General features: G+C 47.6%; 1 protein-coding gene across 1 annotated transcript in view; it reads right to left on the reverse strand.

The window, feature by feature from the left end:
* The window catches only part of BMP7 (bone morphogenetic protein 7), a 96,903-nt gene that overhangs the window by 27,949 nt on the left and 54,131 nt on the right, over window positions 1–14,823 (reverse strand). The window contains exon 3 of the mRNA XM_023231964.2: window positions 5,715–5,863. Coding sequence (XP_023087732.1) covers window positions 5,715–5,863 — 149 coding nt within the window. The remainder of the gene's footprint in view (window positions 1–5,714; window positions 5,864–14,823) is intronic.

Genomic DNA, 14,823 nt, shown 5'->3' on the forward strand with positions numbered 1-14,823 from the left:
CATGAGAAAAGTAAGGCCCCAGGAGGTGTACAGACTCCAAATTCCAGCAGCTGCCAGGGCCCCCTCTACATCCAGGCACAGTGTAACTCCTAGTGGTTGCAAGGTTCAGGTGACCCTGTCTCTACCCCTTCTGGATGGTGACATGGGCATGGGCACTGCTGCCTGGGCCCCTGTCTTCTCTGGATGCTGGTGCAGGCAGATTATTCTCTGAGTTAAGGTCAGTAAGAAGTTCCCAGGGTAGGGACCAGGGCCTCTGCAGCCAGCTCGGGGCCAGGCACAAAGCAAGTGTGCACTGATTTGTCGGATGCACACCGCCCCTCACAGGCCCTGCTGCCCTTCCCCGTGCAGGATCTGGCAGGGGAGGGTTGAGACCTAGAACCTGAGGGGCACCTGTCAGCCCAGGCACCATCTTGTAAACAGGCTGCCACAGGCACTGTGCACAACTTTGCCAGAGTATTGTCACTGGGCCAGGCCTCAAGTTACCCAAGTCTTATTTTAAAAGGTGACTAAGGAATAAAAAACTACATATTGGGTGCAGTGTATACTACTTGACTGACAGGAGCACTAGAATCTCAGACTTCACCACGATATGATCTGTCCATGGAACCAAAACCACGTGTACCCCTAAAGCTACTAGGGAAAAAGGGCATATTCCTGGGTGCGTCATCAGAGATCCCCACGGTGGGTCTGAAATGGAGCCCAGGCACCCGCATGTGCAGTTCGCCCTGCAGGGTGACCCTGATGGACGCCAGGCTTGAGATCCTCCACAGTAGGGAAAACAAAGCATTTTCACAGCCATGATGTCTCGAAAATCCTGGACTCACTTGCTCCTTAGCTCATCCCCAAAAGGTCCAAAACTCCACACAGCCAACTGGCCATTATACACTTTGCCCCTCCCTGACAATCTGAGTGGGTGATCCTCCCCCGACTTGGGCAACCACACCAAACTCCCTGCCTGAGCACGCACAGCACCTGGACAAGCCAAGTCCCTGGGCGGTGGCACCACACCCGGCCCCCAGGGCCCTGCCCAGGAGGGGCAAAGAGGGTGTCACGGAGCGAGAGGGGGTCACGGACACAGCATCTAATCCTCGATCTGACTCTAGACAGCAACATGCAGCCACTAGGCTGCAAGGAACAGAGAGGGTCTCGGGTGGGCTGCTGAAATACGGAGCCCCGGCAGGTTCTCAGGAGCCTCCATTTCCTGCCTGCACCATGGGGATGTGAACCATAGCATCTACCTTGCTAGGTAATTGTGACGATCACAAGAGACAGTGGTGCTTCGTAGCAACCACACACTGAGCAATTAAACTCTTCACTCACATGAGCTCATCTAATCCCTCACAACCACCCTTGGGGACGGAAACTATTATTAACCCCATTTTCCAGATGAGACACATTACGTGACTCACCCTGGGTCACAAGGCCGGAAACAGCAGGGCTGGGATTTGAACCAGGGGAGCCTGGCTCGGGAGCCCGAGCTCTAACCATCGGGCAGCACTGCCTCCACCAATGCTGAGCCTTTCCCCATAACCTGGACAATGCGGGGAGTAGGTGCTGGAGGCAAAAAGGGCAAAAGGACTCTGAATGTGTCTGGGGGGAATGGTGAAGGCAGGAGCGGTACTAGGAGGAGCTGGCCACAGGGCTGGCATCAAATAAGAGAAAAATCACCTGAACCAGCCGGGCAGGCAAGACAGAGAAGCACAGAACCCACTGGGGCCTAGTTGGAAGGTCTCCCCAACATCTACAAGTCCACAGAAATGGTTACTGTGAAGAAGGGAATTAAGTCCACCTTAGCCATATTACTTCATTTTTATCTTATCCCTAGAATGTTCCACAGGGGCTTTTAGGGAAAAAGAAGAGTCAGATGATTCTGTTGCTAGATGAGTTTGGAATTCCTTGAGGCAATATTTCCTACCCAGAGACTCATAATGGACACTGGCAAAATAAATGCTCTGATAAGTCCTGCAGAGAAATCTGTTTCATTTATTCAGCCTAGCATTCCTCATACTTAAACGACTATGAAACTCTTCCTTTTTTCCCTGAGGCACCTACTGGCACTTCACAGAACAGTCTGAGGATTGCTGGTATAGAGCAGGCATCACAAACTTTTTCTGTTAGTATTTCTGAAAATAATACATATTTTCAGCTTAGCGGGCCACAGGGTCTCTGTTAAATTACTCGACTTTGCTGTGAAAGCATAAAAGCAGCCCCAGACACAATGTAAACAAATGAGTATGGCTGTGTCAATAAAACATTAGGTATGGACACCAAAATGTACATTTCATGTAATTTTATATGGTATTAAATATTCTTCTTCTTTCAGTTTTCCTCAATCATTTAAAAATGTGAAACTATTCTTAGATCACAGGCCACACACACACACACACAAATCAGGCTGCAGGCTGACTTTGGTCAGCAGGCTGAAGTTTGCCAACCCCTAAGACAGCAATGGAAAGTCCAGTGTCTTCTAGGACCACTTTTAACTCTCAGGGGCATGGAAAGGGGAAGAAGAACAAGTTGCAGGGGGGGGGGGAAGGGGGGGACAAGCAGTAGAAAGAAGACTGGTCTGGGATGCAGGGGACAAGAGTGTGGTGCTAAACTCTTCAGTCCCCTCACATGGCCTGTGGCTTTACGTGAGTAATTCTACAACTCAGGCAGAGCGCATGTTCTGGATGGTCTGGGGTGAGGAGGGTCTCTGTTTTCTCACTCAGACCTCCCGCAGGCCTATCAAATGCTGGAATTGTTCCTGCTACCCACATCCTACTGCCAGGCACCTAAGCTGGAGAAAGAGATAAGGACCCCTAAACTCCACTTTGATAAATTGTCCCCAAGATGCTGGCCAGGATGTGCCCCCAGCTCCAGACTAAGGCAGTGGCCTTTGATAGGAAGAAAAAGAGGCAAAGTCCAGGATCAATCAAGGAAAAGGTTATTACATTCAGCTCTATTGTCTTTTTTCTTTTCTTTTCTTTTTTGAGATGGATTCTCTCTCTGTTACCCAGGCTGGAGTGCAATGATGCCATCTGGGCTCACTGCAACCCCCGCCTCCCAGTTTCAAGTGATTCTTCTGCCTCAGCCTCCCGAATAGCTGGGATTACGGGTACGCACCACCACGCCTGGCTATTTTTTGTTTGTTTGTTTTTTGTTTTTTTTTTTGTATTTTTAGTAGAGACAGGGTTTCACCATGTCGGCCAGGCTGGTTTCAAACTCCTGACCTCAAGTGATCCACCTGCCTCGGCCTCCCAAAGTGCTGGGATTACAGGCGTGAGCCACTGTGCCTGGCCAAGCTCTACTGTCTTAATCCACGTGGCAAAATCCAGCATACGCAAAGTAAAAATTAAACTAAAAAACTGGGGAAATGTTTGCTGCTCAAACTGCAAAGAACCAAAATCATATAGAAAAAGACCAAAACCTACCAGAACAATGGGCAGAGGATATGAACATACCATGTGTAGGAAGAAACTGCAAATGGCACACATGAAAAAAATTCCCCACCTCACACAGAATAAGAAAAAAAGCAAAGTCAGGCTACAAGATACCATTTGCTATCTGTTGGATTAGCAAAAATCTACGTTTGAGAACTTGAACTGGCAACAATGGGAAAACAGGCACCCTCACGCACTGCTGGTGGAGACGCAAGTAGAATGGGCTCTAAAGAGGCCAAACTGACATCATCTATCAAAACTACAAATAGGCCAGGCACGGCGGCTCGTGCCTGTAATCCTAGCACTTCAGGAAGCCAAGGTGGGCAGATCACCTGAGGTCAGGAGTTCGAGACCAGCCTGACCAACACAGTAAAACACTGTCTCTACTAAAAATAGAAAAAGTAGCCAGGTGTGGTGGCAGGCGCCTGTAGTCCCAGATACTCAAGCAGCTGAAGCAGGAGAATCGCTTGAACCTAGGAGGCAGAGGTTATAGTGAGCCGAGATCGTGCCACTGCACTCCAACCTGGGCGACACAGTGAGACTCCATCTCAAAAACAAAAACAAAAACAAAAACAAAAACAAAAAACAAACAAACAAAAACTACAAATAGACAACACCACCTTCAGGAACTGGTCCTAGAGTTACACTCAAAGGAAAAATGACCTACACACCGAGGTTTCCCACTGAAGCCCTGTTTGTGAGACCAAAAGACTAGAAAGCACCTAGGCATCCATCCCAGGAGAGCTGGGTAAGTCAGTTATGATGATGATGATGGTGGTGGTGATGATGATGATGATGACTGCTCTCCTTTACATGTGTATGACAATTAGGTCCTGTTCTAAGCCTCATTACTCAAAGCATGGTCCAGGGACCAGCAGCTTCTGTTACCTGGAGGCTGTCTGAAAACACAGACTCCTCTGCCCCAGGCCAGCTGAATCAGAATCTGCATTTTACCAAGATGCCTGGGAAAATCCCATGCACATTAAGGCACTATTTTTAAAAACTCTTTCCATAATAACCCATTACATCTTGTAACAACCCAATAGCCCAAACCCTCTCATCACCTGCATGCTGGAGATGAGAAAGCCCAGGCCCTGACAGGTTAGGGAAATTGTCCAACGCCACAGTGTGTGTGGGTGGCAGAGCTACATGGACACAAAACACATAGAACAAGGAAGCTCTTTAATGGCTGACAGGACCAATCTCTGAGATAAGTCATCAGTTGGAGAACACTGTATATGCCAGGCCACCATTTATGGGAGGGGGAAAAACTGAAAGCTGAATCTCCATGTAATTTCTGAAATACCCAGAGAGCATCTCTGAAAAGAAGGAAACAGCAATTGTCCCTGGGAAGTGGAACTCAGCAGCTGGAGAAGAAAGTGGGAGGGAAACTATTTCGTGTTACACATGTATCGCTCATAGCTCCAAAGGCAAACATTGCGAAGGTGTTTATTCAAAAATAAATGAAAAAAAATGTTTGTTCGTAAAACTGGTGGAAGGAAGAAGTTACACAGCTGGAAACCATCACCACTAAATTTTAAGCAAAGTCAAGCTACAAGATACCATTTGTTATCTGTTTGGGGTGGGGGAAAATTAGCATAGAGAAGCCCATTCCCACTTCCCCACTCACCATCCTTCCTTCTTCCCTTCTCAAAGGAGGCAGAACTGTGGTGGGAATGAGAGGTGTGGGGGAGGGCAGACTCACAATGGATTCTCCAGGAACTGGGGACTCAGACCCACATTCAGGTTCTAATGTGGAAGGGACTAATGCCTTGCATGAGGGCAACTTTATCCCACAGGGGACAATCTGGCGATGTCTGGAGACATTTTTGGGTGTCACAACTGGGAGATGCTACTAGCATCTAGTGAGTAAGAGACCAGGGATGCTGCTAAACACCCTGCAGTTCACGGACAGTCCAGAATGTCCTGTGTCCGGTGGTGTCACCTTGGAGCTCTAGTTAAAGTGCAGGTTCTGATGCAGCAGGTCTGGGAAGGGCCCGGGATTATGCATTTCTCATAAGACGGCTGCCCTCACCCCTGCTGATGTGGGACCACCCTTTGTGTAATGAAGCCTTACCCAATTCTGCTATGGCCAAACATGTAATGTTCTCATGGAAAGAGGGGAAGGGGCTGCTTCCGGTTTGGATCAAAAGGCCGAACATGGAGTACTGGTTGGGAGGGGTGGGGAAGCCTGTTTATGGTGAGGCGAGCATGAGCACTGCTGAGACCCTCCTGAAGTCCAGGAGCACAGGCTGCATTAGGACTGGTGGTGGCAGTGGCCGGGGGACTCACCATCCAGCGTCTCCACCGAGAGCTGCAGGCCCAGGTTGTGCCGCGGATTGACCACCCAGTGGTTGCTGGTGGCTGTGATGTCGAACACCAGCCAGCCCTCCTCCGAGGCCCAGAGGGTGCGGCTGTCGAGCAGGAAGAGATCCGATTCCCTGCGAGAGAGGAGCAGAGACACAGGCTTTGTGTCAGCCAGGTCACAGCTCAGCTTCCCCAACAGATGGGAAGCAGAGCCTCACGGGGTGGGAGGGGAGGGAAAGAGTCCACTGGTCCCCCACAAGTGGGAACATCAGACCAAGATCCAGGCACAAAGACCCCTCAGTAGTTGTGGTGAGGAAAGAGAGTGCAGAAGAGCTACAAAGAGACACATGCAGGGAACAGGCAGCTGTTACAAGGCAATATCACCCCACAAATTGTTAGGGGCATCCCAGCGGGACAGAGTACAGGAAGACAGGGATTATGCAGCCTCCGTGTTGCTGGAAGAGTCTCAGACAGCAGAAGTTGATAGTGACTGAACTATTCACCATGTGCCAGATACTGTCCCACAGGCTCAACACTACGCTGTCTCATTCAATTCCCACAACCCTAAGTGCATTTCCAGGACGTGCACCATCTTCCTGAGCCCACCAAGAGGTAGGAGGTGAATCTCTGGACTGATGGTATTAACGGTGAAAATCCTTTCATTCTCTCTTCCTCACTTTTTACAGTAGCAAAATGGGTAAAATCATAACTAACTCGATAGGGGATGGAGGGTGGATGGATGGATGGATGGATGGATGGATGGGTAGATGGATAGGTGGGTGGATGGATGGGTAGATGGATAGGTGGGTGGATGGATGGGTACGTGGGTGAATGAGTGAATGGATGGATAGGTGGATGGATGGATGGATGGATTGGATAGGTGGGTGGATGGATAGGTACGTGGGTGAATGAGTGAATGGATGGATAGGTGGGTGGATGGATGGGTAGATGGATAGGTGGGTGGATGGATGGGTACATGGGTGAATGAGTGGATGGATGGATGGATGGATGGGTAGATGGATAGGTGGGTGGATGGATGGGTATGTGGGTGAATGAGTGGATGGATGGATGGATGGATTGGATAGGTGGGTGGATGGATGGGTACGTGGGTGAATGAGTGAATGGATGGATAGGTGGGTGGATGGATGGGTACATGGGTGAATGAGCGGATGGATGGATGGATGGATGGATGGATGGATGGATGGATGGACGGATGGATGGATGGATTGATAAGTGAATGGATGGGTAGATGAGTGGGTGGTTGGGTGGATGGGTGGATGGATGGATGAGTAGATGGGTGGGCAGGTAGGTGAATGAGTGGATGGGTAGATGGGTAGATGGGTGGATGGATGGATGAATGAGTAGATGAGTAGATGAATAAGTGGGTAGATAAGTGGATTGTTATGTTTCTGGATAGTAGAATCCAGAAACATAACAATTTAGTATGAAAAATGTAGTATGAAAAATCTTCGTAACATTTCTTGCACACTTTTAATAAGGATTCAAAGTTTCAATACTTTAAGTCCTTTAATAGCCAACTAGAATGTTTATACCTCTGTGTTGTACCAGAAACCAAGGCACAATGATGAACAACGTGACACTGGTCCCTGCCCCAGGGCAACAACAGTCTCTATCATACCTGGAGTTATTTAATCTTCCTGGGGATTACAGTGAATCTTCTCTGTTCACACATAAAGATGTCAGACATACCCTTTATGGAGCACTTACCATGTGCCAGGCTCCGGGTCGAAATGCCTGACCAGTCTCGTGTCACTTAGTTCTTACAATACTATGTGGGGTAGATAATATTCCCCCATGCCATTGTGCAGAACTCAAAACTGAGGCTCCGAAAGGTTGAGTTATTTGCCCAGGGTTATACCACTAGGACAGTCCAGGCAGGACTGGAAACCAACCAGGCTACCTGCAAGCCCAAGCTTGCAACCATACACAAAGACAGTTCTTCTGGACACTGCCTTTTCAGAGCCTTTCACCAGTCAACCTCATTGGAATGTAACCCACTAAACCACAGGCAGGAGCCGAGCCACCGATGTCCCTTTGATGAGGCACACATCTCCAGTTGGCTCCAGCCCCCAGCTCTCCCTACTAACACTGTGGAAAACCACCCCTATTTATCTTCCTGTCTGACCTGGACAACTCTAGGTTTGTGAGGTCTGCTAGATCATCCTTCTGCTGCATGCCATAATCTGTTAGACATTCATCAGGCACATCAATGTGAACAAGGCTCAGAGAAAGCACATGGGAAACAGATCTGTAATGTTAGTGAGTACTGGGAGATTAACAGACCCAGAGAAGCCTACACAGGGAAGAAGAACTAGAGTCAGAAAGAGACAGAAACCAAGGCAGGTGTGAGGGCACAGGGCAATTTTCTCAGGCACAAGCACAGAAGGAACAAATCGGAGCTGCTTTTCCCTCTGGGCCTCTCTCCATCCAAAACTCTGGGGAAGAGAATCCAGTTGGCCCAGTCAAGTCGTGTGCCCACTCCTAGCCATGGGAGGGTAGGCACCCGCAGCAATGGACAGCATCACCAGGACCAAAGATGGGGGCAGGAGTCACCTCATCCCATGCCCCCCCAAACTCTCCTTTTTAACAACCCCCAGAACCTGATTCAGAAAATGCTTAATTCTGTTATCGCTGTGGTTTCAATGCTTTGTCCTTCCCAAGACTCATGCTGAAAATCCCCAATGCATCATTATTAAGAGGTGGGCCCTTTAGGAGGTGATTAGGCCATTGGGGATGGATCGATGTATTTATGAATGAGTTTGGGAAAGTCTGGTTCCTTTTTGCTTTTCCACCTTTGACCACGTGAGGACACGGCAACAATGTGTCGTCTTGAAGCAGAGGGCAGCCTTCACCAGACACTGACCCTGCCGGACTTCCCAGTCTCCAGGACTATGAGGAATGAGGTTTTTGTTTTTTGTTTTTTTTTTTTAAGATTGTAAAGAACTCATTCCTCTCTCAAGCACAGAGAGATGACAGAAGCAAGGAAGTCTTTTTAGAGCCACACAGGACTTTGAAGACCCTAAGTTTGCCTTTCACATCCAAACTGAATTAAAATAATGAGATGATTTTTCATGACTCATTAACTTCTTCTTCCCCATGCTCTTTTAAAGGTAGTTTCAGGCTGGCTTTGGGGATGCCTACACAGATTTTAAACTTATAAACAAGAATTTCCTGCTGTCTTATCTCCAGTTTGCCTGGATGACTTTCCTGGCTTTGAAAAGCTACCAAGGTTGTCAATGAACCATTAGCTATTCTCAACAATTAGCAGATGAGACAAGAAGCACCACTCCAAGTTGAAACAACTTCTCCTACTGAATCAGGCTCCCAAGGCCCCTGTAGGAAATATCCACACCCCAGCACAGAAGTCACAAACCCAGGTGGTGATTTTGCTGGAAAATTGTTGTTAGCAGGAAAATGTGACCAGATAATCTGTACAGGCCCTCGAGGACAGTGAAACAATGAATGGTAACCAGGGGAACAGAGTGAGGTCTTTAAACAGAGGACGCCTCGCCAAACGATACTGAGCATTCTCTTATTGCAGGCTATGACACTGAGGCCAGATGCTACAGGCCAGCGCTGACTCATCCATGAATCAACGTGAACGTGTCGACTCCCCTCCTTCAAGTCATAGTTTGCAATGTGTCCCAGGCACGTTTAGGAGAGCCAAATCTTCATCGGAAGGCACCGGAAGACAGGAGCCTTGCTGAGATGAGTCAAGTGTGAGATGCTAACACGGGCTTTGCTTTCAGACTGAGAGCCCAGGTGTGAGGTTGGACCTCATGGAAAGGACAAGGAAGGAATTACTCAGCAGCAAGGTCCAGTCTGACAGCTGGGAGAGGGGGAATTTCTAGCTGCCACCTCGAGCATCATAAAAGAACACTGGTTCTTACAACCAGGAGAGCACTGAAGGAGCCCTTTGTGACATTTTTATTTACCTTGAACACATTGGCCTCCCTGGCCCAGCCCAGGTGAGAGAAGAGGCAGGGAAGGCTCAGGGTGAAAGGCCTTGAGGAACCTAAATGTGTTCTTTCACCTTCGCCACTGCTGAGAATCTCGGTGCTTTCCACACTTTGGTTCTCCGAATCTCCCGACCAGCCCTTTGAAATGGTCAAAGTCCTGTTACCGTTTTACAGATGAGAAAAGTCGGGGTCAGTGAAAAGAAGCCAATTGTTTGCAGTGACACACCTGATAAGTGGCAGAACCAGGCGACAGCGCAGGAAACCTGACTCAAGAACCTGAGCGCTTAAACCCTGCCACCTCCTTCACTCACCTGGGGACAAGAGACACATAGGAATATGTTGAATCCTGTATGATACGTGTTGTCATCACAGACAGAGAAAATACTAGAGAGGGATGAAACCCGAGTGATGGAGAAGGGATAAGGCAAGGTTATGCCAGATAATTCCTGTGTCTTGGCTTCCTCTTATGTAAAATGAGAATAATACCATCTTTTTCAATGATTACGAAGAGCCAAGTTAAGACCAGCCTGGCAGCAAACTCCCAGATGCTCCTGAAATATAGTTATTACAAGGTGTATCAGTGTTGGTGTCTATTCTCCGCTAAACTTCAGGAAATCCTAGGATGGGGACTTTCCATGTCTTGGCCCCAGAGGTTACGTGACTTGCCCACAGTTCTCCAGTCAACAGACTACATGTCCATTCCAAGCATGTTTACCTTGGACTCCAAAATCTGTCAGAAAAGTGTACTATGTTCACAGTAGTGTTAGATTTTCTGCAAATACGGCTACCAATAATTCCTTGTCTCTGTACGCAGATGCTGCTGTCCCATAAACTTGTGGAGTCTGTTCCCTACCTCTGAAGTCTGGACTGACCATGTAATCTGCTGTGACCAATAGGACCCAGTGGAACTGAGGCCCTGCCAGGCTCAGGATTAGGATTTAAGAAGCCTATCATTTCTATGTTTGCCCTCTGGGAAGCAAGCCACTGAATTGAGAAATCTGACTACACTGCTAAAGGAAGAGACCACATGGAGGGGAAGGAGGCACAGGCCATGGAGGATAAGGATCTATAAACCAGAGAGACAGAGAGAGAAACCAAGTCAGTCCCCAGTGAGGTGCCATCTCGGGCCTTCCAGACCTAGTCAAGCTCCTAGCTCCATCAGTGACCACAGAAGACACCAGAAAGAGTAGAAGAACCACCCAGCTAAGCCCTGCCTAAATTCCTGAGCAATAAAACAATGTTGTTTTAAGCCACTACATGTGAGTGGTTAGTTTCAGAGATACATAACCCAAACAACAGTCACATTGTTTATAACAGAAAAACTGAAAACTAACCATCCAGTGAGAGGGACTGGTAAAAACATTATGACACGTCCAAGGCAACAGAGCCCTGCACAGTCGCTTCAAAGGACCATATAAAGCTACACTTGTTGACAAGGTGGAAATATGATAGGAAAGTATTTAAGAAACAGAATTTGTAGGATGTAAACTTCTGGGAAAATGCAAAATGCAAAAATTGGTGCAAAAAGAAATGAAAATTTTGATTTGCCCAAAAGAAATTGAAATAGGAAGGTCTTTCCCACCCCCATACCCCAGCTGGTTTTATAACCACAAATTTTGCAAATTACCAACAGATAATTCTTTCTTATATAATTTGATCAAGAACATCCAAGAGGGAGAGTTTGAAACCCATATTGTAAAGCTAGCATGCCACTGACTCCCAAAATAGAGAAGGCTAATTTGAACAGATGTTTTCCTAAAGAAGACGTGCAAATGGCCAGTGAGCCATGAAAAGATGCTAAACAGCATCAACCATTAGGGAAACACAAATTGAAACCACAGTGAGACAGCACTTCACACCCACTAGGATGACCAGAGCCAAAACCACAGATGATAACTAGTGTTACTGGCAAGGACGTGGAGAAAGTAGAACTCTCATACACTAACAGTAGGGTTGGAAGACGGGGCAACCACTCTGGAAAACAGCATGGTGGTGTCTCAAAACATCAGATGTAGAATTACCATGTGACCCAGCAATTCGACTACCCACAGAAGCAATTAAAATATATGTGCACCCAAAATCTTACACACCAATGTTCACAGCAGGATTATTCACAGCTAAAAAGGTAGAAACAGCGAAGTGTCCATCAACTCACGAACAGATAAACAAAATACAGTAAATTGATACAACAGAATATTATTTGCCATTAAAAACTGAAGTTCTGATAAAGGCTACAACACAGATGAATCTTGAAATCATTATGCTAAGAAAAAGGAGTCAGACTCAAAAGATTGCATAGTGTATGAGTCCATTTCTATGAAATGTACCAAACAGGCAAATCCATAAAGACAGAAAGTAGGGCCAGGTATGGTGGCTCACGCCTGTAATCCCAGCACTTTGGGAGTTAGAGGTGAGCAGACTACTTGAGCCCAGGAGTTCAAGACCAGACTGGGCAAGATGGCAAAACCCCGTCTCTACAAAAAATATAAAAATTGGCCAGGCATGGTGACTCACGCCTATAATCCCAGCACTTTGGGAGGCCAAGGCGGGCGGATCACCTGAGGTCGGGAGTTCAAGACCAGCCTGAGCAACATGGAGAAACACCATCTCTACTAAATTGCGCCATTGTACTCCAGCCTGGGAAACAAGAGCGAAACTCCATCTCATAAATAAATAAATAAATAAATAATATAATATAATATAATATTATATTATATTATATTATATTATATATATATATATATATATATATATATATATATAAATTAACCAGGAGCGAAACTCCATCTCATAAATTAATTAATTATATATATATATATATATATAAATTAACCAGGCATGGTGGTACATGCCTGTAGTCCCAGCTACTCAAGAGGCTGAGGCAGGAGAATTGCTTGAGCCCAGGAGGCAGAGGCTGCAGTGAGCTGTGATCACGCTACTGCACTCCAGCCTGAGTGACGGAGTGAGACCCCATCTCAAAAAAAAAGAGAAAAAAAGAAAGATGAGTGGTTGCCAACAGCAAGAGAGGTAGGGAAAATGGGGGTAACTGTTAGTGGGTATGGAGTTTCCTTTCAGGGTGATGAAAACATTCTAACATTAGACAGTGGTGTTGGTCGCACAACTCAGAATGTACCAAAAACCACTGAATTATACACTTTATATCTTAATAAAGTTATGTTTTGAAAATGGATAAGACCAATCTTAGCCCCAAATATAGCACCCCAAATATAGGTGCCATTATGCTAATAATTGTTTTAAAGTATACACACATCTGCATGAAACATTTATATGCATACAGACCAGAGTGGCAGCAGCAATTCACTGTGAAATATTTTGCTTCCCTTTACAAGCTAACACATGTACATCAATATTGCCTCAATTTAGTAAGCACGTCCTATTTCTGGAAAAAGCTAGATCTGTATGGGGCAACATAGTTCCATGTTATACTTGATCAGCAGAACAAACCTAGGTAAGGTGGCAAGCCTGGCTCTCACCTTCTTTCCTGGGTTCGGACAGTTTTCCCCCCTCCTCTAATCTCACAGAAAGGCAGCAGAGCCAGGGGACAGGCCACACGTCTTTTGTCTATAAACTTGATGATCCTTCCACTTTCTCAGGCTGTTTCTGATTAAAGAAATAGCAAGACCCCAAAAGTCGTCTTCTCTTCTCTTCTGAAATTGGGTTCTCCCATAGCCCTGCTCTACAAGGCATGAGCCGCTGGTGACCCCGATGCCGCAGCACTGAGGGACGTTAATATTTAACCACCAGCCTGGGGACAGTGCGTTGCTGGGCTTTCGGGTGCCTCCTCCCAGGGACACCCAGGTGAACCAGCTGAAATCTAATTCTAGAGGGAGCAGGAGGAGGAACCGCACATCCCCAGGCTCGTTTCCACTGTCTCCCAGCCCACCTTCCCCTGGAAAATTCTACCACAATGGAAAAGGGGATATTTTAAAATCGCAAACGTGGGAAGACAGGAAGTCTTTTTTTTGGCCTCTGGTTACCTTCCTAGAGGCTATTTAGAGACTGATCCTCATGGGCCTTCACCCACCACCCCACTCCCAGGGGAGTAAGACTCCCATGTGGGATGCAGGACCAGGGCCTCAGCACAAAAACAGATCCCAGGGAAGCTGGCCCTGAAACTCCCCCAGGGCAAAACACAGCAGAGTTAGGAGTCTGAGGATCTCTCTGGCCTTGAGGCACCCAGGCAGGCATTGGAGCCACAGGAAACACAAATTCCAACATGGCCACGCAGTGCACACTGCCTCGTTGCCTGGGACAGTCCGTGTCCTGTCTGTGCCCACCGTCAGGGCTCCTTCAGCCTCCTGCCCCTGGGCCCAGCCATCCAGGGTCTTAGGAGCAGAACAGGCCCTTGGAAATCCATTCTGGTCATTTTAATTTTCAGCTTGGAAGATCAGAGAGTTTCTGTCTTACGCATGGGCAGCTGGTGGCTGAACAAGGATTAGACACCAGTTCTGGGCCATAATTTAGGGCAGTGTAATGAAAAATCTTCTCGCCATCACAGCCTGAGAGCCAGCCTGATCTCCCCCTCTGCTACCTTCAGACATAGCCCCCCACCACCTTCAGGGAGCTGGCGCAAGCCAGGTTTGGAAGGGCTGCATTTGGAATCACCTGGCTGGTGGACGGGGGCCCTCAGCACCCTGATACCTTGCCCTGGGCACCTACTGCACACAAGTCTCTTAAGGGACACTCTCCCATCTCCAATGAGGTCAGTACAATCTGCATCCCCACTTAATATCACCTTAATACCACCTATTACATGGGGATGGGGATTGTACCAAAAACTGAGGGGCAGGGAGGCTCAGGATAGGCCTCCGCTGGGAGCAGCAGGTCCCAGGCCAGAGGTTACTTGAAGCACAGAAAGCTGTCTCCAGGGGCCCCACTCAAGTTAGAGGAGGCAGGGCAGGAGAGCACAGGGCTGGCCCAGGCCCACCATCAAAAGAAGGAAAACACACTTCAGATGATACGGTAGGCAGAATAACACCCCCTCAGACACGTCCAGGTCCTGATCCCGGAAGCTGTGAGTATGTCACCTTCCAGGTCCCGATCCCGGAAGCTGTGGGTATGCCACCTTCCCAGAAGCTGTGGGTATGCCACCT

This window comes from Piliocolobus tephrosceles, chromosome 20 (genome assembly GCF_002776525.5).
Source record: "Piliocolobus tephrosceles isolate RC106 chromosome 20, ASM277652v3, whole genome shotgun sequence".
Taxonomy (NCBI): Eukaryota; Metazoa; Chordata; class Mammalia; order Primates; family Cercopithecidae; genus Piliocolobus; species Piliocolobus tephrosceles.